At 35.7% G+C, this 22,389-nt stretch overlaps 3 protein-coding genes across 7 annotated transcripts; all 3 read left to right on the forward strand.

Annotated features, from left to right (window-relative positions):
• The first annotated feature begins 553 nt into the window (after nucleotides 1-553).
• On the forward strand, nucleotides 554-1,637 carry LOC142642536 (snakin-1-like). The gene is made up of 2 exons (XM_075816915.1): nucleotides 554-759; nucleotides 1,170-1,637. Exons 1-2 carry the CDS (start codon nucleotides 678-680, stop codon nucleotides 1,352-1,354), a joined length of 267 nt encoding a protein of 88 aa, XP_075673030.1. The 5' UTR covers nucleotides 554-677; the 3' UTR covers nucleotides 1,355-1,637.
• A 6,030-nt stretch (nucleotides 1,638-7,667) lies between these two features.
• Nucleotides 7,668-10,722, forward strand: LOC142642457 (uncharacterized). The gene has a single exon (XM_075816813.1). It carries the CDS (start codon nucleotides 7,790-7,792, stop codon nucleotides 10,250-10,252), a length of 2,463 nt encoding a protein of 820 aa, XP_075672928.1. The 5' UTR covers nucleotides 7,668-7,789; the 3' UTR covers nucleotides 10,253-10,722.
• A 3,227-nt stretch (nucleotides 10,723-13,949) lies between these two features.
• LOC142642459 (protein DWD HYPERSENSITIVE TO UV-B 1-like) lies at nucleotides 13,950-19,963 on the forward strand. 5 transcript variants are annotated; one of them, XM_075816818.1, is made up of 7 exons: nucleotides 13,950-14,140; nucleotides 14,980-15,033; nucleotides 15,116-15,185; nucleotides 18,402-18,464; nucleotides 18,549-18,709; nucleotides 18,799-18,861; nucleotides 19,108-19,963. In XM_075816818.1, the coding sequence occupies exons 1-4, from the start codon at nucleotides 14,039-14,041 to the stop codon at nucleotides 18,452-18,454; spliced, it is 279 nt and encodes a 92-aa protein (XP_075672933.1). In that variant the 5' UTR covers nucleotides 13,950-14,038; the 3' UTR covers nucleotides 18,455-18,464; nucleotides 18,549-18,709; nucleotides 18,799-18,861; nucleotides 19,108-19,963. The 5 variants fall into 5 exon arrangements, with proteins under 5 accessions (XP_075672933.1, XP_075672936.1, XP_075672934.1 ...); XM_075816821.1 differs by having other exon boundaries at nucleotides 17,271-18,709; XM_075816819.1 differs by having other exon boundaries at nucleotides 17,407-18,709.
• Nucleotides 19,964-22,389: the final 2,426 nt, after the last annotated feature.

Raw genomic sequence — 22,389 nt, forward strand, 5'->3', positions numbered from 1 at the left:
ACAGCAAGGTGTAGCTTGGTAGTAGGATCTCTCTTATCGCTTCACATACTACTTAATTTTGTTCAGTTGAAAAAGTACCTCTTTAACGAATATGTTATGTTCGCAATAATAGTCTTATCAAGGTCTCAGCGTTGTATTATTCATTACTACCACGAGGTTGATGAGTTTGCACAAACACTCATTATCATAACCATAACTTTTAGCCCAGCACTAACGTCGATCCCCATCACCATCTATCCATTAGCTTCATTTTTATGGAAAGTTGAAAATGGGAAAGGAATAGCATATTTCTTTCATGGCTGGGGGCACATTCAGACAAGACCACGAGGCACAAGCAACCTTCAAGCTGCAGAAAACGCGTGGGCAGAGAGTCTGAGATTCAGAGAACCTTAACTACAGCTCATCTTTTCCACTCTCTGCTACCGAGGTCCCTACTATTATTAAAGACCTTCCAAATGCTCCAGCTGTTCCCTCACTTTTATGAGTTATTTATTCATATTTACTCACTCTTCTAGACTCATCTTCCACATCCTAAGTTGTCTGCTCTCTTTCTCTCCCTCACTATAAATGTCCACTTACAGCTCTCACCCTCTTCACTGCTGAACTCTCTCTCAATCATTCTCATACTTTCTGTAACATAAATTGCTACATCTTTTTGCAGCTCTGATCACATAAGGATGAAGCTCTTCTTTGCCACCCTGCTGCTTTGTACTCTTCTCCTAAGCTCCTCTTTCTTGGAGCCTGCCATGGCTAAGTCAGGTAATTAATGAGTGTTATTCTTTCATAAATGGCCATGTTAATTTCTCTTGTACTCTGTTCCAAAAACACCTAGAAAATACGGAAACCTCATTTGGGCTGCCGTATCTGCAGGCACTTCATAAAAATACACCATTTTCTTTTGTTTTTCATTTTTGTGATTTTATCTTTATTTATTGATTAACTTTTTTTTTTAAGGAGTCGTACAAAATTTAGTTAAATGAGTATTTACTGATTTGTTTTAGCTATACTCACTCGATCGATTCTTCCTTAACCAATGCATTAATTCAAGCACCCGTTAACAAAATGTACCTTTGAATCATTTTGGAATATTAGACATTTCTTTTCCTAGTTAGCTCTAGTCTTTTGCTTTTCATTTACTAATTACAGCTATTCTTGTGGGCAATGTGAAGGATTTTGCACCAAGAAATGCGCAAACAGGTGCTCAAAAGCAGCGGTACAGGATCGATGCAAGAAGTATTGTGGGATATGCTGTGAGGAGTGCAAATGTGTTCCTTCTGGGACTTATGGGAACAAGCATGAGTGCCCTTGCTACAGAGACAAGAAGAATAACAAGGGCAAGCCTAAGTGCCCTTGAAATCAATTAATGGATGTCTTAAGAAATGAATGTGTGTGTGTGAGAGAGAGAGAGAGGTAGGAGAGAGTAGTAACTAGTACATGAAGAGTGTTCTGTGAGGTTGGTTAGGTATGCATAATAAATTCTTGGGTACAAGTTTGAGCGATATTAGTGGATCTTACTCATGTGTGATCATAGTGTTATAATCCGAAGGACGTTGGGTATCACGTGTGATATGTTAGTGGTATTCTATTTAATGTTGTTGTTGGATATTAATTATCATATTAAATTATTGTATTTTCTCTTTTTTTTTTTAAGTTTGTGGAAAATTAACCACCGCATCAAGCTTCATAAGTATAAGTGCTTGTGAAATGTGAGGGGCAAGAGTTGGGGTTCAAGTCTCTAAGAGGGAATTTCACACGCATATACACATAGATTATAATAGAATAGAGTAAAATTTCTATCTTGTAAAAAAAAAAAATTGTGGAAAACTAGATGAGGATGGCTTTATTCAAAGTTTGCTTATTCTATAATTTGTTACTCACGTGGATTAAGGTTTCAATATAACCTTCGTCAAAGAATGATGCATGTTATTTATCAATATATGTATTATATAGTGCACTAAAGTTAAACCTTGTGAGATTCTCTTTTTTTTTTTTAAAGAGTGAAATTTTACATCCTGCATGACATTTTCAAACTTCATATATCATTGTGTTATTTATTCATTCAAGCACAAACTATAAGTGATTTAGACAGCGATGAAACCAGGATTTGACTTCAGGGGGGCAAAATTTATATACACTATGAACATTCATTAGGACATGTATATGTATGTTACTTGATATAAAAAAAATAATACACATACTTTAGTGATATTTTAATGTAATAAGACCTACATAATTTAAAATAAAATAATAGAATAATACTATTACTTCTTAAAAAATAGAGTATACTATAGAACTGCATATCATAGCCTACCTGCTAACCGATATCAATACCCTAAGAGACTAAGACATGTTGCACTAAAGGAAATAATAATAATAATAAGAAGATGTGTAACACAAGGAGAATATAGCCCAGTTTTCAAAGACTTTAATACCCAATAGTCACAAGAGTGTTGGTCTCATTCCTGGAGTTTAGATCAAGTTCACTTCATGTACTCTATACGTTTAGGACTGAAGAAAAAAAAATGAAACCATCACAAGGCAAAATTAGGATATCTCTTAAGTACCTAATTTTTTTTTGGTGGGCCAGGGGCAAGTGCCCCCCCTAGACCCCCTGGCTCCGCCCCTGGATTTAGAGCATGTCTTTTTAAATAAATGAATAACTCAAGGAAAATTGGCATATGAATTAAGTTAAATTTTGGTTTGTTCAAATTTAACCTAGGGTGTTTGCTCCTTAGCAATATAGACCACGATAATGAATTTGAAATTCAAAATATTATTATTAAGCTTTAAAACATTTACACTTAAACTTTGAGATGCAGGGCAATTTGACACATTTGGGGGTGTAAGGTGAAAAATGAAATTGAGGCATTATATATATATATATATATATATATATATATATATATATATATATATATATATGACTTAAAAAAAATAAATATTATTTAAATTTATTATCTTGTTTTAGATGCAAAATTATTACTAATTAACATGAACCATATAGAAATTTTTTTTATAGAAAATCTATGGACACAAAAATTTTGACAAAACTTTTCACACCTATTGATGTGATAAAATGATAGATTAGTGGTAAGTAAAAGAGTGATGTTAGTGGTGGACCTACGTGAGAACTAGTTAAAATTTGTCAACTCAACTAATGCGAAAAATGTTGAGTTTTTTTTTTTTTTTTTTTGTATTGCTTTTTTTTTTAAAAGAAGTGCTACATCCACAATAGAATCCATCATTGAAATTATTTTTTTACTATCAATAACAGTCTGTAACAACTTTTTACTTAGGATTTGTTGTAAAAATTTTTGTGAAAGTAGCATTTTTATCTCTCTTTTTTTTTCCTTGTTTTTCATTTGATAAAAAAAATATTATTTTATTTATTGACTAATATTTAGACTTAATTAAATTAAAATTTGAGACCTTTTTTAATTGAGGCTTTAGGCGATTGCATCAATTGTATTTAGTGTTAAGTCGGCACTGTTGATATCTAGAATATAAGGTACAACTAAATGAGAGAAAAAATGAGGAATAAAGGTTACAAGAGTTTGTATGGAGAAATATAGTGGTGCTTTCTTCTATAGGGAAATGTACTTTTTATTTATCAATTAAAACAAAGAGAATTCATCCAAAAATGGTTCAAAGACTAATAACGACATAAAAGAGTAAAATAAAATACAAAGAATATGTATGTAAGGGCGCAATTTGGTGTCTAAGCCTGAAGGAAAAATGATCTAGGCTCAAAGAGTCCAATACAATGAATTTGTAGAGAGTGTGCTGGAAAACTAGGCTCTAATGAGTGAGATAATAATTGTAGTAAACCCAGATGACAAGAAAGCAAGAATAAAATGGTTTTGCTTAAAGAAAATTGTCTTCAACACTATTCGAGGAGACCAAGTCTTATATATATTTCTTTTGAATTTGGTTATAAGTACAGTTCTTGGTACTACAATGTTCCCTTTTCTCCCTTTTTTTTTCGGGCCCCTTCATAAGGGACTTCTTTCTCTATTATATACTCTGTTTTTCTTCATCTTCACCCTCCACGTGTAGGGCAAGTTGCTGGATTTTATCCTTGTCCCATCAGCACCTTCTTGAAGTCTTTGGAAGTAGTTGTAGAGCTGCTGGCTACTGCTCAGGTATCACCTCCACATTAATGCGACTAGAGGGTTAGCTGCGGAGTATTTAATGTGGTGGTTAGGGGTGTCCTCGGGTCGGGTCGGGTCGGTTTTCGACTCGACCCGCCGGCGTCAGGTGGAAGGCGGAGGGACCCAAAACCGACCACCGGCGTCAATCGGTCAAGTCGGTTTGGTTGGTTCAGAGAGTCGCCGGAATCTTCAAAAATTCAGTACATTTGTGCCGAAATATGCTTGAATCTCCTCAAATCTCGCCGGATTTCACCAAATATGGTTGAGATCTCGCCGAAATCAGCTTGGATTTCCTCGAATCTCACTGGAAATAAGCTTGGATCTCTTCAAATCTCGCCGGATTTCACCAACAATGGTCGAGATCTCGCCAAAATAAGCTTGGATCTCCTCGAAACTCGTCGAAAATAAGCTTGGATCTCTTCGAATCTCGCTGGATTTCACAAAGAATGGTCGAGATCTCGCCAAAATAAGCTTGGATCTCCTTGAATCTTGCCGGATCTCACCAAATATGTTCAAGATCTCGCCGAATCTCCTCAAATCTGAGCTTGATCTTGCTGGAGTTGCCGGATTTGTATTTTACATTGGTCGGGTCGGGTGGCTCGGGTTTTTGGGGAAGAAAACCGCCAGCCGACCCGAAGGGATCGGGTTTAGTGGGTGGTGACCCGCCGGCGACTGTCGGGTTGATCGGTTCTGGTGGTGGTCGATCGGTTTCGGGCGGGTCTGGCGGGTTGAGCGGGTCACTGGGTTGTGTGGACACCCCTAGTGGTGGTAGCAGCTTTCCCTTTGATATTTCTCAGCTCTCCTTTTTTCCTATGCTCCCTTAATACTCATCCTTACCAATAGAATCTTCCGGAAGGTTGCTCTTGTGGTAGATCGAACCCTCTGACCTCTGCCCTGATTAGTCGAGGAGGCATTCCTCCTCGGACTACCTCCCCAAACTTTCCCACTCATAGTTTGTCCGTGCACTTTGATTCGCACTTCTTCCCTGTTATCTTCTGGTCCTCGGACTAACAGACGCTCTCGGACAAGACCTACGACCTAATATACAATTATGGACCATTTATCCTTACGGTGTATATTTACTATCATCCAAGTCCAAAAGTGATTCAAAAACCTAAAAATGTCTTTCATGACCAAAAGAAAATAAAAAACAAAATGATAACAACAAATAATTAACAAGATAATCAATGACAAGGTGCTAAGGAGAAAATTCCTAAAGTATACACTTCTATAAGAAGTGCATTTATCCATAAAAGAAGGCATCGCCATATTTTTCCATACTATCTCTTGTAGCAATTCTTTTTTTGCTAAATTCTTTTTTTTTTTTTTCTCTCAACTCTTAGTAACCTTCAATTCTAAATAACTCCACACTTTGAATCTCAAGTTTTTATTGTATTTGTTAATTTGTAATAATGCTCATTTTTATTAATTATTAATTGTGTTGGTCAATTGGTGATTTCGTTGCAGTGGAAGGCTTGACCGATTGTTTTTTTGTTGTTGGTTTTTAAATTTTCTTTGAAGAGAAGAAGGATCTAGTAAAAAAAAAATGTGCTTAAAATTTCATCATTTTTTTTTTTGTGGGAGACACTTAAAAAACCAATTTTGATTACAAATTCTCAAAACACTCTAAGAAAAATAATTTGTAAACACAAAACCTAAAATAATAAACCAATCGTATCAACATTTCTAGTTTTCATTAGGTTTGATATACTTATTTTCTAATATAAAAAAAGATATACTAGCTTAATTATTTGAAAAATAAATTAGACAAAATTGCAGCTAAAAAAGAATTGTTATGTTCACAGTAAATTCTTAGTGGTAGGTTGTTACTAGCTATTATTAGCGGGCAAAAAAATTATTTCAGTAGTGAGTTCAAATTATAACTAGGAACAACTTATATCTAAGATTTATTGTGAAAGTATTGTAAAAATGTTGTGGACATTTTATATATGAATGTATACAAAAACTGCATAAAAAATAGTATAAAAAAAAAAGAAAAAAAAAAGAAGAAAAACCCAACTAAACCAACAATTGGTAACTTATTTTTTTTAAATGTTTTGATTAAAAAATGATTTGAGGGAAATAGTAGTCAAAATGTTTTAAAACCACAACCAAAAAGAAAACGAAATAAAAAACAAAACAAAATGAGGTCGTAGTTGTATATTACTGGCTGCCTTACCCTTCTCCCTCCTCCCAAATCACTGTTTCCCTCAGAAAGCATTTTCAATATTCCAATAGTATCGAGAGAGAGAGAGAGAGAGAGGTCTTGCCCAATTTCCAACAATGGAGCACCCTAACGTTCAAGAGGTATTTCTCTCTTTTCTCTTTTCTCTTTCTCTCAATCTCTATATTGTTGTTTATGTGTAGGTATAGGATTGATGGTGTTGGTGTTGGTGATAGGTTGGGTTGAGTTGGATTTTTTTTTTTAACTCACCACGGTGTGGTTAGATTGAAAAAACTTCTCAACTCGACCCATGCACACCCTTAAATACAAGCATAGACATAATAGCAATATCAAATACAAGCATGGACATAGCAGCAGTGCTAGTGCTATAGTAATAGTCCCACTCTCTAGACTATCAAAAAAAAAAAAAAGTCCCACTCTCTCCCATTGTTATGAAAATACACCCACTAATGCAAGATTAAAGAAGAGAGAAGAAAATAATAGACACAAGGTTTTACATGGTTCAGCAATTGCCTACATCCATAGGCGGCTACAGAGAAAGTTCCACTATAAAATAAGGAGATTACAATAGCAGCACAATAGTAGTACTCTCACAAGACTCAGCAAGCCCCAAATTCACACTTGGCTCTCTCACACAAAGAATAGAGCACCTTATTGTATTTGCACTAGTCTTGTAGAACTACACTTTCTCACACACAATACAAATTCAACTATTGCTTCAACATAGAATACTTGTATACTAGCTAGCAAGGGTTGGTTGTGTCATGGTATACAAGTTAAATTCCAAGTAGGACTTAAGGTAAGTTCGGTACACTGAATGTAAATTGCATTAAGAATAGTAATATTTATTACTGGGAATATAAGAAATTGTAATAAAATAACTATTGCTATTCATAAGTTTGGTTGATTTTTTTTTTTTGATACAAGATAGAATTCTACTCTATTATAATCTAAGTGTATATATGTGTAAAACTCATTCCTAAAGGCTTAAACCCCATCTTTTACCCTACATCCTATAAACATTTATATTTATGGAGTGACCACCGCACCCAAGGTGCGTAGTGGTATAAGTTTGGTTGTTACATATGAAAAACTTGTAAAAGATGATGTATAAGAAAATTTTATATTTTTGAATTAAAATCTATCGTATGCACTAAACAATAATTATTACATTCGTTTTAAAAATGTATAGTTATTTCAATGTAATAATTAATTCATTTAATAAAGATGCAACTAAATCACCAAATTCCTATTACACGTGAATTACTATCCTATTACAAAACATTCCAAACACAGCCACAAATCCTCCTTGTCACTTTGTCCCTCAACCAAAAGATCTTTCCCCTTTCTTTGTGGCTGCAGCTTAAACACACCCACATCACCCAGCTTCATAAAATAAAAGTAAAACCAATCTCTCTCTCTCTCTCTCTCTCTCTGTGTGTCTCTATCTCCAATGGCAGAAAATGTAGCTCTACCTCTTCTTCTCCCAAACCCACCACACTCAAGACCCATATTCCCCAACAACCACCACACCCAGCACCACCCTCCATTACCTTCACCAACACCACCCATATCCCCTATTATCCAAGACCTCCTTCTTCTCCAAAACCCCAAGACTTCCTCACACTCGGAGACCAGCACTCGGTCCCCAGTGCCCAGAACCCGCAACCGCATCGGCAAGTCTCGTGACCCCAACCGTGGCAAGCCCTGGTCCCACCGCCGCCTCTCCCTCAAAGGTCAGAAAATTCTTCAAACTCTCATTGACCCACTTTTTGATTCTGCTAAACTACATGAAGTTTTGCTTCAATTGTTTGAGCCATCATCTCAAGAGAGCGTTTTTTCTAGCGTGGAGTCCTTGTCTTTTGATGTGTCCGGTATAATAAAGGGTTTAAGGTTTAACAAGAAACATGACTTGGCTTTGAGTGTGTTTGAGTGGGTTCGGAATCATAAAGATTGTAAATTGATTTTGAATGGCTCTATTGTTGCTGTGGTTATTGGTATTCTTGGCAAACAAGGTAGGGTGTCAGCCGCCAAGTCTTTGCTTCACAATTTACAAAAAGATGGGCTTGATATTGATGTTTATGTTTATACTTCTTTGATAAGTGCTTGTTCTAGTAATGAGAGGTATAAAGAGGCCGTGATGCTTTTTAAGAAAATGGAGGAAGAGGGATGTAAACCTACCTTGATAACTTATAATGTGATTTTGAATGTGTATGGGAAAATGAGCACGCCTTGGAATAAGATTATGGATGTTGTTGATGGCATGAAGAATGCTGGGATTGCCCCTGATTTGTATACTTATAATACGCTTATAAGTTGTTGTTGCCGTGGCTCTTTGTATGAAGAAGCAGCCGCGCTTTTTGAGGAGATGAAATCAAGAGGGTTTACACCAGATAAGGTTACTTATAATGCTTTTTTGGATGTTTATGGAAAGTCTAGGCGGCCAAAGGAAGCCATGGAGGTTTTGAGAGAGATGGAGTTGAATGGGTTTGCTCCTAGCATTGTGACTTACAATTCATTGATATCGGCATATGCTAGAGATGGTCTGTTGGATGAAGCAATGGATCTTAAAAATCAAATGGTGGAGAGAGGGATTAAGCCTGATGTAATCACATACACCACTCTTTTGTCTGGATTTGAGAAATCTGGGAAGGATGAGTCTGCGATGAAGGTTTTTAAGGAGATGGAAAGTGCTGGGTGCAAACCAAATATCTGCACCTTTAATGCCCTTATTAAGATGTATGGTAACCGTGGAATGTTTGAAGAAATGATGAAGGTCTTTGAAGAGATCGGTCATTGTAGTTGTACCCCTGATATTGTTACTTGGAATACTCTTCTGGCAGTGTTTGGGCAAAACGGAATGGACTCAGAAGTATCAGGAGTGTTTAAGGAAATGAAGAGGGCAGGGTTTGTGCCTGAAAGGGACACCTTCAACACCTTAATCAGTGCATACAGCAGGTGTGGTTCTTTTGACCAAGCCATGGCTGTTTATAAGAGAATGCTGGAAGCAGGGGTTGCTCCAGACCTTTCCACCTACAATGCTGTTTTGGCTGCCCTTGCCCGGGGAGGACTTTGGGAACAGTCTGAGAAAGTACTTGCTGAAATGAAGGATGCTCAGTGCAAACCCAATGAGCTGACATATAGTTCTTTGCTTCATGCTTATGCTAATGGCAAGGAGACTGGACGTATGTGTGCTCTGGCAGAAGAGATATATTCTGGTGCAATTGAACCCCATCCTGTGCTTTTGAAGACCCTTGTTTTAGTAAATAGTAAAAGTGACCTTCTAACAGAGACGGAGCGTGCTTTCTTGGAGTTGAGTAAAAGAGGGTTTTCACCTGACATAACTGCTCTAAATGCCATGGTTTCTATATATGGCAGGAGGCAGATGGTTATCAAAACAAATGAGATTTTGACTTTCATGAATGAGAGTGGGTTCACCCTGAGCTTGACGACTTACAATAGTTTGATGTATATGTACAGCCGCTCCGAAAACTTTGAGCGAGCAGAAGAAACTTTGAGGGAACTTTTGGAGAAAGGAATAAAGCCTGACATAATTTCATATAATACTGTTATTTATGCCTACTGTAGAAATGGTCGGATGAGGGAGGCTTCACGGATATTCTCGGAAATGAAGGATTCTGGCATTGTTCCAGACGTGGTCACTTATAATACCTTTGTTGCTAGCTATGCTGCTGATTCCATGTTCCCAGACGCCATTGATGTGGTTCGATTCATGATAAAGCACGGATGTAAACCAAACCAGAACACATACAATTCCATTGTAGATTCTTACTGTAAGCTCAATCGTCATGATGAGGCAAGCATGTTTGTTAACAACCTTCATAAGCTTGATCCGCATGTTTCCAAGGCAGAAGAATTTAGGTTATCAGAACGTATAAGAAATAAATGGTCTTAGAAAATTCTCCTCTTTGAATGGATGACAGTTTGTGCCTTGTTTTTTTAGCTTCTTACACTCTAATCAATTCAGTCCTTTGTTCTCTCTTTTCATGCCCGTGTTATATATAGTTTGGGCAGGGAGATGAGCAGAAATCAGATGGTGTTGTACATGATTATGTGCTTTCTCTGGGAGCTTAAAAGAAGGATTTGATTCTCGACATTTAAGGCTGGCCACGTACATTGTATAAATCAGATGACAGAAGAAAAGGAGGAGAGTTGAGTAAATTTTAAGTTATGTATGATTTCCCACATATCATTGAATTGAAAAACAATATGTACAGTTAACCTCTGGTTGCTAGAAGACATTCATTGTTTTATTCTAATAGTTCTGACAAAGTTTTGGGCTGTAATTTATCATGTTTGCAGATGATTGTTTATGTGAATCAAATGTTAATGAGAAATACATTAAAAAAAAAAATGATGTAGTATTGACAATTGAGCTTAGATTAAAATTATCAACTGATATTTAATCATGTGAAAGATAGAATTAATCTTGGTATTCTTCTTGTTCTGGTTTAATATATATATATATACATATATATTATAAATTTTAATTTTAATTTTTAATATATGAGTAATAGAAATTCATTTAACAAGTGCATAAATAAAGTGCTATCCTAGTATAGGGGATGGGTGGCGTGGATGATTTTCTTCGTACCTTGGGCTCTAATCTTCCTCCCACTGAGAACGGAGGTCGTATGCGATGGAAGTTGACAAAGAATGGGGACTTTGATATTCGTTTGTTTTATAATAAGTTGAGAAGCCCCTTTCCCATTATGTTTCCTTGGAAAGGTGTTTGGAAGGTTAAGGCTCCTCGGCGTGTTTCCTTCTTCGTGTGAACTGCTGTATGGGATAGGATCCTTACAGGTAATAATTTGAGGGGTAGAGGGTTGGATTTTGTAGACTGGTGTATCATGTGCCGCATTAATGGGGAAACGGTGGATCATTTGTTACTTCATTGTGGGAAGGCTCATTGGCTGTGGAGTTTGGTGTTTAGATCTTTTGGGTTTTGTTGGGTCTTGTTTGGTTCGGTTGCGGATACTCTATTCGGTTGGTGGAATTGGCCTGGAAAGCATTTGTCTAGCATTTGAAATTTAGCTCTATTATGCTTGATGTGGTGTCTTTGGAGGGAGTGAAATAGGAGGACGTTTGAGGACATAGAAAGTTCAGATGACCAGCTTTTGGCCTCTTTTAGTGGCACTTTGTTTGACTGGTCTAGGGTTTGGGGACTCACCTCTAGTGATTCTCTCCCTATGTTGCTTAGCTCTCTTCTGTGTACTTAGTTTCTTTTCTTTTATCTTTTTTTTTTTATCTTTTTTCTTTTGCTCTTCCTTTTGTATTTTTCTCTCTGCCTTGTGTTTTTTTGCATAAGGTAGTGTTCTTGAATATATATCTTTATTACCTATCAAAAAAAAAAAAAAAAAAAAAAAAAAATATAAATATATATATATATATATATATATATATATATATATATATATATATATATATATTGTAGAGAAAAGCAACAAGGAACAGAAAGAGAAAAACTTAACAACTGAAAAGTAAGTCATCTAAAAAGTCCATGAAGGTAGTCATGGAGAAATGATAGGAATGGGAAGTCTAGTTGTATAACTGTTTAAGGCCTTGAGAAAGAGAAACTTAAAATGTGGCAAAGGTAACTCCTTTCCCTCAAAAGAGCAACAATTCTTCTCAATGATTCCACTCTTCCCAAATACATCACATGAGGTATGAAGGAGCTATCAGCCTGCAGAGAATGTGGTAAAGAGAGTAAATTCTTGTGCTTTATTATTCTATTATTACATACACTCTGCATTTAGAAGTTCTTTTCTGGGCAATTATTGCTGCATTTATATTTGCAGACTGCTACATCATCAGACTTCAGAATGTTTTGTTTTTTTCCTGTCATGCTTAATTGGAGCCATGCAGGGGATAGATTGATTCAACAACCAGAAATGTTGTGTTCTGTGGCTAGTGACTGCAAGAACTGCTTACAGTGGGATGTTAGATACGAGTTAGCATGATTAGAAATGGTTGTAATCATACTTTCTAAGAGTTCATGACACAAGTATCTACCTGCCTTAGGGGATTTTGTTAATTCCAGAAAATTTTCCATTTCTCGGGGATATAATTCTGTTAGAAAAATCTGCACCTGAAATTTTGGGCAGTTTCATGGATTATTCAAGTCATTCTTGTATTTTATCATTTGACATTCACTATTGGTGCATTTTTAGAGCATTTTCTTCTTGTTGATTTTATCTCTAATGAATATGGAATTTCTAATTCTTTCTTGTTTTTCCCCCTTGGTGAATGCCAGCTCATAGCTGGTTCAGATAATGGTTCACTGAAATTGTATGATATCCAGAAAATGCCAACAACAAATATGGGCCTATATAACACTGCTGGTTTTTTCACCTTTGATGATTTTGACCAGTTGATGTCTGTTCATGTTAACTCTACGGATGAACTTTTTCTATCAAGTGGGTACTCAAGAAATGTTGCATTGTATGACATAAACAGTGGAAGACGCTTACAGGTGTTCACTGATATGCATTGAGAGCATATTAATGTTGTGAAGTTTGCCAACTATTCTCCCTCACTTTTTTCTACGTCTTCCTTTGATCAAGATGTCAAGATGTGGGACTTGAGACAGAAACCAATATGGCCTTGCTATACTGCTTCAAGCTCTAGGGGTCATGTGATGGTTTGCTTTTCTCCAGATGATCATTATCTTCTTGTGTCAGCTGTGGAAAACGAGGTAGGATTAAACTAATTCACAGCATGTTAGAGGCGTCATTTTTCTTCTTTCTAAGTTTTCAAATATCCAACTTATACTTAGGTCCCATCCCAGGAATTCTGCCCCCAAGTCTTGGACTTCAAATGATTATTGGGATTGGTCTAGGCACATATATCAATTATCTAATTTAAAAAGAAATTTGGTTAGAACCTGTCTTGAACCTAATCATTGAAATAGAAATTTTCATTAACAGCATTCAACATTCTTTTTCCTGTAAAATTCTTCTTTGTGAAGTTTTTCCCTTTCTTTTGTATCCATAATTTTTAATTACTAACTTTAGTTGTTTGCTCTATTCTTCTTTTGTATGAAGCCCTCATTGAGGATTGGTAGTTTTTGGCCATAGACCACCCAATATTACGGGGTCCTGATATTCATTAGGCTAGGATTTTGGTCCTGAACCAATGCCGTGAAAGTGCCTATGTCAATATGGCCACCATAAAGTTTCTATGCACTCTAATAGGAAGGTCTTAGATATACGGACGCATACTAGCGCCTTGGCATCTATGGAGCGTTTTCTGTGGAAGATTATTTGTTGCAGGGTGGTCTATTTGGAATGAAAGAAATGAGGGATATTTTCTGGTTGTGGATGCAGGTGTGCACTGAGGTCATAGGAGGATATGTACTCTGTTGCCTTTTGGTGTAAATCCATACCTTAGTGTATACTTAGGGGGACTCCATTATTAATTGTTGTGGATTTCATTATGCGTATAGGCAAGTAATCATAGTATTAATGTATTAGATTATGCATATGGGCCTTTTTGAGATGAATATTCCTTCTCTTTTTTTTATTTATTCATGGTTTAATCAAATCTCTTAAGAATTTAATACTTGAGACTAACATGTGGACGTTGTCAGGTTAGACAACTTCTGGCCGTTGATGGGGGGCTTCACTTGAAGTTTGAAATAGCTTCTACAGGAAGCTCTCAGAATTACACTCGTTTGTATTAAATGAATGGAAGGGATTATATTATCAGCGGGAGTTGTGATGAACATGTAGTCTGCATTTGCTGTGCTCAAACTGGAAGGCATCTTAGGGATATATCTTTGGAGGTACTTGAGTCCTTATAATTACTTGGTTTGCGTTACACTTTGAGGTGTCATAATGTATGAACCACTTATGGATATGGATGCATATACCTATACTCCTCTAAAGAGATTAGCATTTGGTGGTTTCTTCATCTTTTAATTTCTCAAAAAGTTCTCACTAATTAGTTAAAATTAAAATGACAAAATTTAAAAGTACAGAATATGATGTGGTTAAAATTTTCAAAGTAAAAGGATATATAAATAATAAAAAATTGTGAGTGTGCATTAGTGCTCGGGGCAAAATAGGATCTCACTGTAATTACCCACAGATATAAATAATATTTATGTGTGCTAGGATAATTATTTTTAACCCTAGAAATTGAACACAAACAAGGTTAGATGGGAACAAAATTAAAAATTAAATGTAAGAGTACAATGGTTCTGCTGAAAGTTTGTCTGGATTGAGCTGAACCTGCAGTATTAACCAGTTTGATCTTCTTACCTTGTAAAAGCATGGTTGAGGGTGAGGTCATGAGTTTAAGATCCACTAAATGTATATGTAATTACCAAGCAAAACTAAAAGGTCTGAGCTTCTCTTTCCTCCGTTTTCATCATATATGAACACTGTGAAGGAGATACTGTGAAACTCTGTCAAGACAAGAAAAGGCAAGCCAAAAAGAGAGAGAAAGAAATGAAATACAAATACGAACTCTGTACCAGGAAATGCTTCACCTCCCTAATGAACTCCCAGTCCCTTTGAAAAAACATATACTGAAGAAATTATGTCCATTTGCTACATTGCGCTGTTCAAGTTCAATTACTATTTTGAGGATAGTTTTGAGATTAGTTCTTTTGTTCAGCAGGGAAGTGGCTCAGGTTCTATGTTTGTGCAATCTTTGAGGGGTGATTCTTTCAAGGTGAGTTCTGCATTTTACTACTGATATGCATAATTGAAACCTCTTTTAGTAAATGTGTAGTATATTTATGAAATTATTTCAGATTTTTGTTCCGCAGGGAAGTGGCTCAGGGTCTATGTTTGTGCAATCTTTGAGGGGTGATCCTTTACAGGGTGAGTTCTGCATTTTACTGCTGATGTGCATATATTGAAACCACTTTTAGTAAATGTGTAGTATATTTATGAAATTATTTCAGATTTTGCCATTTTATTTGTTTCAAGCATAGAGTTGACATTTTGGACGTGTTGATGGATGATTATTTTCCTTTTCTCTGCTTATTTTTATTGAGAAGTTGCTTTCTGAGATATTGGTTTGCCAAATCTCTTACTTCCTTCGATAGTGCTCCATCATGATATATTAGAGTTGTGTTCTTTCCCTAAAACAATTACCCTCAGAATTTACATTTACTGGTCATCAAGGTTGATGCAACATTGAAATTGCCAATGCAGGGTTTGAATAAAATATGTATCACTCTCTTCCAGTTAACACTCTTATGATAACATAACTTCTATGCTTGATTCATCAAATGTGTTCCTTACAATTGTGGGGTGTAATTATATATACTTTTCCTCTTCCTGTTTAGCTTTTGAAAATTGTCTTGACTTCTTTTGATGCACGTTTTGAGGATATTCTTAATATGAGATTTTAATTTATCCCTTCAAAATATGATATTCTTATGTTACTTACATGAGTGGGAATAGGTGCTACATCAACTCAACTTCTAGGACTAGTTATTTAGAATTTTTAGATCAGCTGAACTTTAGGTTTCTCCCCCTTTTTTTTTGGTGTTGGGGGTTTTGGGGGGGGGGGGGGGGGATTTGTTTGGTTCATCCTTTGTATACTTCTTGTGTACGCTTGAGTCCTCATTTTGTGCCTTATCTATGTATTTATTACTTGTCTTAAAATAAAAATATCTTTATTGTTTAAAGCAACTTGTTTCTAAATCTTCTTGTTAGATTTGGTTTAAGTCCTAATTAAAAATTAAGTAGTATATTATTTTGTTATTAAATAATAATAGTCTATTAAATTCAGGCATGTTATTTACATATTATTACATATCTATCATGTAAATCATTTCTCAGGTCAGCCTGTCAAGTGACACTTGTCAAGTTCTCTGCTATTGTAACCAATTTTATCTTTTATCTGTTAGTTATCTCTGAAATTCCTTTCCTATTGCGTGTCATTTGAAAGACCAATCTAATAACCATTAATGGGACAATTCAAGAATGGCAGTCATCAAATACAAAATTTAAAATAAGCTTTTAAGAATTCGTTTTATCTTCAAAAAAATTTGGTTTAATTTCAAAATTTTTCAATGTACAAGTATACTTTAGCACACTTATAGAAATAAGTTTTCAGCAAAAAGCTAGATAAGTTGTTCCCAAACAAACACTAAGTTATTTTTAGCTTTTTGAAAATGATATTATTTAAAACAGTTCTACCTAAAAATAAGTGAATCTTAAAAAAGCTGTGCTTTGAAAAAGTGCAATTTGGAATTACCACCTTTATGTTGCATTTGGACGCTGGAGAACTACATTCTTTGTTTTAGTTTCAATTGTTTACTTTTCAAAAAAAAAAGGTGCAATTTGAAGCCACATTACCACATGGGCACTAAGGCTCTCTTACACAAAACTCTTAGGTTCCGCATTAGTAAAATTCAGCTATTAAGGCTTACAATAAACGACAGTCACACAAGGAAACTAAACAACAGTTTGTATGAATATACACATGCATAGCACAAAAATAATTTATTACTTTCCCACTAAGTACAAAGCACACTAAGGCTCCCTTCGATAAGAAACTCATTCAGGTTTTGCCTTTGTAAAATTCAGCCACCAAGGCCTACAGTACACACAATTACAGAGATTACACTGTTTTCCCCCATTAACACCCTTTGTTTTTTCCTCTGCTTTGCACACTAAGAATTTATAGGAGTGAACTCCTAAATTTTGTTACATTGCCTTAAAGTACAAAGGACACTAAGGCTCTTTTATGCACAACACTCACTCAGGTTCTGTCTAAGTAAAAATCAGCCAGGGCTTACACTACTCACATGATTACAGAGATTACACCGTTTTCCCAAATAACACTCCCTGTTTCTCCTCTCTCCCTCATGTTGACACCCCCAATAACTTTAAGGGTATTTAGGAAATAATTTTCAACGGTAGTTACCAACTAATAATCCCCTGGGCTTGCAGCACAAATCTGAGACTTGTCTTGGACATAATTGCTTACTATCTTGGAGACAGAGTGCACTATCAGCAGATTAACAAGGTTGTCTCTGACATGTATTTGCTCTACTATGTTTCTGCCACCTGTTGAACACACACACAGGTTGTGCACATGTTCCAGCACACTTGAAGCCATCCACACCAAGCTTGTAGCCCAAGCACATACCCAGAACTCAACCTTGATCCACGCACACCAAGTGGAAGGCTTGGCCCGTGCCAGTGCCGCCACCAAGTTGGTCACACAGGTGACAGCCCAACGTCATCACCACCAATATGCAGCCCAGACATACACTTTCAAGCCAGCCACAGTCGAGCCATGATTTTCCAACTTTAATCCCACATGGTACACACTCTGACAGCTCAGCATGCCTTGCACTCAAGTAGCACACCTACTACACTTCAGCTTGCTCATGGTCAAGCCCACGAAAGGCTACCACAGCATATTACTGTGCATGCTTCCCATAGCAGACAGTAGCCTGCAACCTGATGGTCATGACCATAGTTCTTGCACAAGCACAAGGCCATCATCATGCCACAACTTAGCCAAATTGTGTAAGCATGCATCATGAAAGGGGCGGCTTACTGCTGTCCAAATATCACAAAGCCACCACGCTCAGCCCATAGCATGCCTCCCTCATGCATATAAGCATGTGCGGCTGGCATGGGTACAAGATGCAACTGCATGCAGCCACCTATCTTGAGACTTAAGGTTCTAACATTTTATAAGATGATGAATTTGTCATTAAATTCCTTATGAGATATGGATACAGCCATCAAATTTCATTGAACAATCAAACGGGCCATTAAATAATTTGTTGACCTAGACAATCCGAGAGTGAAATTATTGTCAGGTTTTGCCCCCTTAATGAATACTCCAACAGTATGCAGGAGTATCTGTTAGCTTAGCTGTGAAAATCCAACCCATTTTCCTAGCTGCCTCTAGACCTTTCTCTTTATTATTATTATTATTATTATTATTATTATTATTATTATTATTATTATTATTATTTAATAGCAAACTTGTTGTATCAATCATGGTGTTTCCACTATTGGGAAGAACTTTTATTTCCCCTTCTCATTCAATGTCCCTACACCCAGGATTTCAACATGAGTATCTTAGCAGCATATCTACATCCAGGCTCAAAGTCTGAGATTGTCAAGGTGTAAGTCCGGCCTTGTTTACTTTATGTTGTTAAATGTCTACCGTTCTATGAAATCTAAGATATCTAAGGTACAAACTTGCAGGTCAATTTGCTAGCATCAAGTGACTATGCAAAGGAAAACTCTTACGGCTGGCATTCCTGCCCATCCAATAAGTATGGGATGTTGACATTTATACCTTTTTTTGTACAGAGTACAGGTTCTCTAACTTCCCATTTGTATGCTAAATGAGACAGATCATCCAGGTTAGTATAGGTTTACATGTAGCAATTTGTTTTCTGAGTACTAGTAAATGTGCAACTGTTGGACACTCACCACCGACTTTGTTCTCCAGGGGATATGTGCTTGGCTGGGCATTGTGTAATGTGTGGTAGCCTGTGATAGATGAGTGTACAGTGTATGCCCTCACTAACATTCTCTGCCTCTCTCTTTATATATATTTGTGTGTGTGTGTGTGTGTGTGGTGTGTTTTAATGTATTGAACAATTCATGTACCTAGTGTAAGTTATATAACTTTCAAGAAGACAAGTCATTGGGAAAGGAGGGGTTCCTGTATGCCAGTTTTTTTATGGATGCCTGTAAGTAATTGCAGTGTCAATATGTGCTGTGTTCTAAAGTTCTAGACAATCTTCATATTGTGCAGAATACAGAGTTGAGGCTTTCTCCTTTTTTCGAAGGGAAGAATAAAAGGAATTGATTTCGTCAAAATCAAATAGTGGAGGGCAATGGAAACTTATTGGAAAAAATTATTTACTTCTGCAGGAAAGAGGTCTCAGTTTTTTGGAACCATTAGTTGGATCTAGTTTTCTTCTATAATCAGTTGTTGCCTTGGCTTTAGACAGGCTGTGCCCTGGAGTGAAACATGTAAGTTGTAGGTTCATTATCTTTTCACAGTGCCAATATGTGCAACTGAGTCTGACCATGCATAATTGGAATGGTCCACATTTGTGACTTCCTTTCTACGTCCTGTTCATCTTCCAATGTCCTGAAGTGAGATGCAGTTTTCATCATTATACTCTCTGGAAAAAGACAGCGGGTCACTGCATGTGGAATGTGAAGCATGTTGGAAATGGAAAAGTTGATTCTGCTTAATTTTCTTCTAAACGTCTGTGTGTCTACTCAAGTGGTTTATACATAACCAATATTAGGTCAAATCTTAACAACCCCTCCCTCCTCCTAGTTCTTGGTCATGTGGTGAATGGTAGCAAATGAATAGATGATGTGGGATCAAATCTCATTGATATGCTCTCCTTCCCCTTCCTCAACCCTGAAAGCAGCTACTGGTGCTTGAAATACTTTAACATCATCTTCAAGAATGTCAATGTCACTTTCTAAGTTTTGGTGAATAATTGAGAAAACTATTCTAGTGCTCTGGTTGTTTTTCGGTTAGTTGTTGCGCGCCTGACTGGGTCTCTATGAATCTTAGAAAGATGGAATCTTTTTTATTTTTATTTTTATTTTTTATACAAGATATAATTTATACTTTAGCCTAATTTAAGTGTAAGTGTATATATGTGTGAAGCTCTCTCATAAAGATTTGAATCCTGTCTTTTGCCCCCACACTTTACAAATATTTATGTATGTGGAGTGACCACCGCACCAAGAGTGCGCTGCGGTAGAAAGACGGAATCTTAAAAAATAAGAATACTGGTTAATTCACAAACAGATGGTCACTATCATTAGGTGGGAAAATTTTCTAGAGAATTTAACTAGAGAAAGTTATGTACAGTAACTAGAGAGAATGCTACAACTGATAATGAATGGTTAACAAATTTTTTTTTTCTATTCTTTTTATAATTGTGTTTTATTTTATTTATTAATTGTTAAGTGAACTCGAACGTTAGGTAGGTTTCGCCTTGTTATAATCCTTACACAATCAAGTTCAGAAACTTTCATGAATGCTTGTTCTTTAGCCATATATTCAGGCAAGTTAGAGAATCTCCAATGCTTTTATAGTGACTTTAATGGACAATACAAATATTTTGAAACGTTTGAAGGAGAGAAAGAAGTAATAGAGCATGGAATTGTTATCACTAGGGGTGTTTATCAAACCGCACAAACCACAAAAATCGCACCAAAACTACCTGCAAATGGCATAATCGAATTGCACCGCAAGTAACTGTGCACTGCATGGTGCAGTGCAGTTTGCGGTTTTATAATAAGAAAACTGTACAAATTGCACTGCGCCCTCTCTATATATTAATATATTTATTTATTTTTATTATTATATATATTATTAATAGTTTAATAACTTTAGTTTTCAAAAAAAAAAAAAGTTTGATAACCCTAGTAAGTATTGACTAGGAAAGCTAGCCCAAAATAAATGAAAACTAGGTCAATAGTTTAAAATTTAGTCCAAAACAAAGGGAAAACTTAGTTTTGGGCTGGGTAGAAAAAACCTAAAATTTGAAATACATACCAATTTCAAATTGTTCAAACTACATCTTATACACCATACCGCACATGTAACTATAAAAATGAGGTGTATTACGGTTATGGTCTTGACTAAATTTTAAACCACACTGCACCGCATAGGTAACTGCAAAAATAAAGTGTGGTGCAGTTATAGTTTTAGTTAAATCGCACCGCAAAGTGCGGTGTTAAAAATAGCCCAAAACTGCACTGTAAACACCTCTAGTTATTACGGATGACATGCTTACTGTGATTTGTAGATTCTGAAGCAGGTGAACAACAATTATAATTATTTATATTTTTTAGTATATAAGCTGGGATTTTAAATCGAGAGGTTAAAGGTACTTTGACAAAACTACTTGCAAATGGCATAATCGAATTGCACCGCAAGTAATTGTGCACTGCATGGTGCAGTGCAGTTTGCGGTTTTATAATAAGAAAACTGTACAAATTGCACTGCGCCCTCTCTATATATTAATATATTTATTTATTTTTATTATTATATATATTATTAATAGTTTAATAACTTTAGTTTTCAAAAAAAAAAAAGTTTGATAACCCTAGTAAGTATTGACTAGGAAAGCTAGCCCAAAATAAATGAAAACTAGGTCAATAGTTTAAAATTTAGTCCAAAACAAAGGGAAAACTTAGTTTTGGGCTGGGTAGGAAAAACCTAAAATTTGAAATACATACCAATTTCAAATTGTTCAAACTACATCTTATACACCATACCGCACATGTAATTATAAAAATGAGGTGTATTACGGTTATGGTCTTGACTAAATTTTAAACCACACTGCACCGCATAGGTAACTGCAAAAATAAAGTGTGGTGCAGTTATAGTTTTAGTTAAATCGCACCGCAAAGTGCGGTGTTAAAAATAGCCCAAAACTGCACTGTAAACACCTCTAGTTATTACGGATGACATGCTTACTGTGATTTGTAGATTCTGAAGCAGGTGAACAACAATTATAATTATTTATATTTTTTAGTATATAAGCTGGGATTTTAAATCGAGAGGTTAAAGGTACTTTGACAAAACTACTTGCAAATGGCATAATCGAATTGCACCGCAAGTAACTGTGCACTGCATGGTGCAGTGCAGTTTGCGGTTTTATAATAAGAAAATTGTACAAATTGCACTGCACCCTCTCTATATATTAATATATTTATTTATTTTTATTATTATATATATTATTAATAGTTTAATAACTTTAGTTTTCAAAAAAAAAAAAAAGTTTGATAACTCTAGTAAGTATTGACTAGGAAAGCTAGCCCAAAATAAATGAAAACTAGGTCAATAGTTTAAAATTTAGTCCAAAACAAAGGGAAAACTTAGTTTTGGGCTGGGTAGGAAAAACCTAAAATTTGAAATACATACCAATTTCAAATTGTTCAAACTACATCTTATACACCATACCGCACATGTAATTATAAAAATGAGGTGTATTACGGTTATGGTCTTGGCTAAATTTTAAACCACACTGTACCGCATAGGTAACTGCAAAAATAA

The sequence above is a fragment of the Castanea sativa genome, chromosome 7 (genome assembly GCF_040712315.1).
Source record: "Castanea sativa cultivar Marrone di Chiusa Pesio chromosome 7, ASM4071231v1".
Classification (NCBI taxonomy): Eukaryota; Viridiplantae; Streptophyta; class Magnoliopsida; order Fagales; family Fagaceae; genus Castanea; species Castanea sativa.

Coding starts and splice junctions, on each gene's coding strand:
- LOC142642459 (XM_075816817.1), top strand. CDS start 14,039: ATGAATGGAAGGGATTATATTATCAGCGGGAGTTGTGATGAACATGTA. Junction 14,141..14,979: donor TTAGGGATATATCTTTGGAG/GTACTTGAGTCC, acceptor TTTGTTCAGCAG/GGAAGTGGCTCAGGTTCTAT. Junction 15,034..15,115: donor TGAGGGGTGATTCTTTCAAG/GTGAGTTCTGCA, acceptor AAATTATTTCAG/ATTTTTGTTCCGCAGGGAAG.
- LOC142642457 (XM_075816813.1), top strand. CDS start 7,790: ATGGCAGAAAATGTAGCTCTACCTCTTCTTCTCCCAAACCCACCACAC.
- LOC142642536 (XM_075816915.1), top strand. CDS start 678: ATGAAGCTCTTCTTTGCCACCCTGCTGCTTTGTACTCTTCTCCTAAGC. Junction 760..1,169: donor GCCTGCCATGGCTAAGTCAG/GTAATTAATGAG, acceptor GGCAATGTGAAG/GATTTTGCACCAAGAAATGC.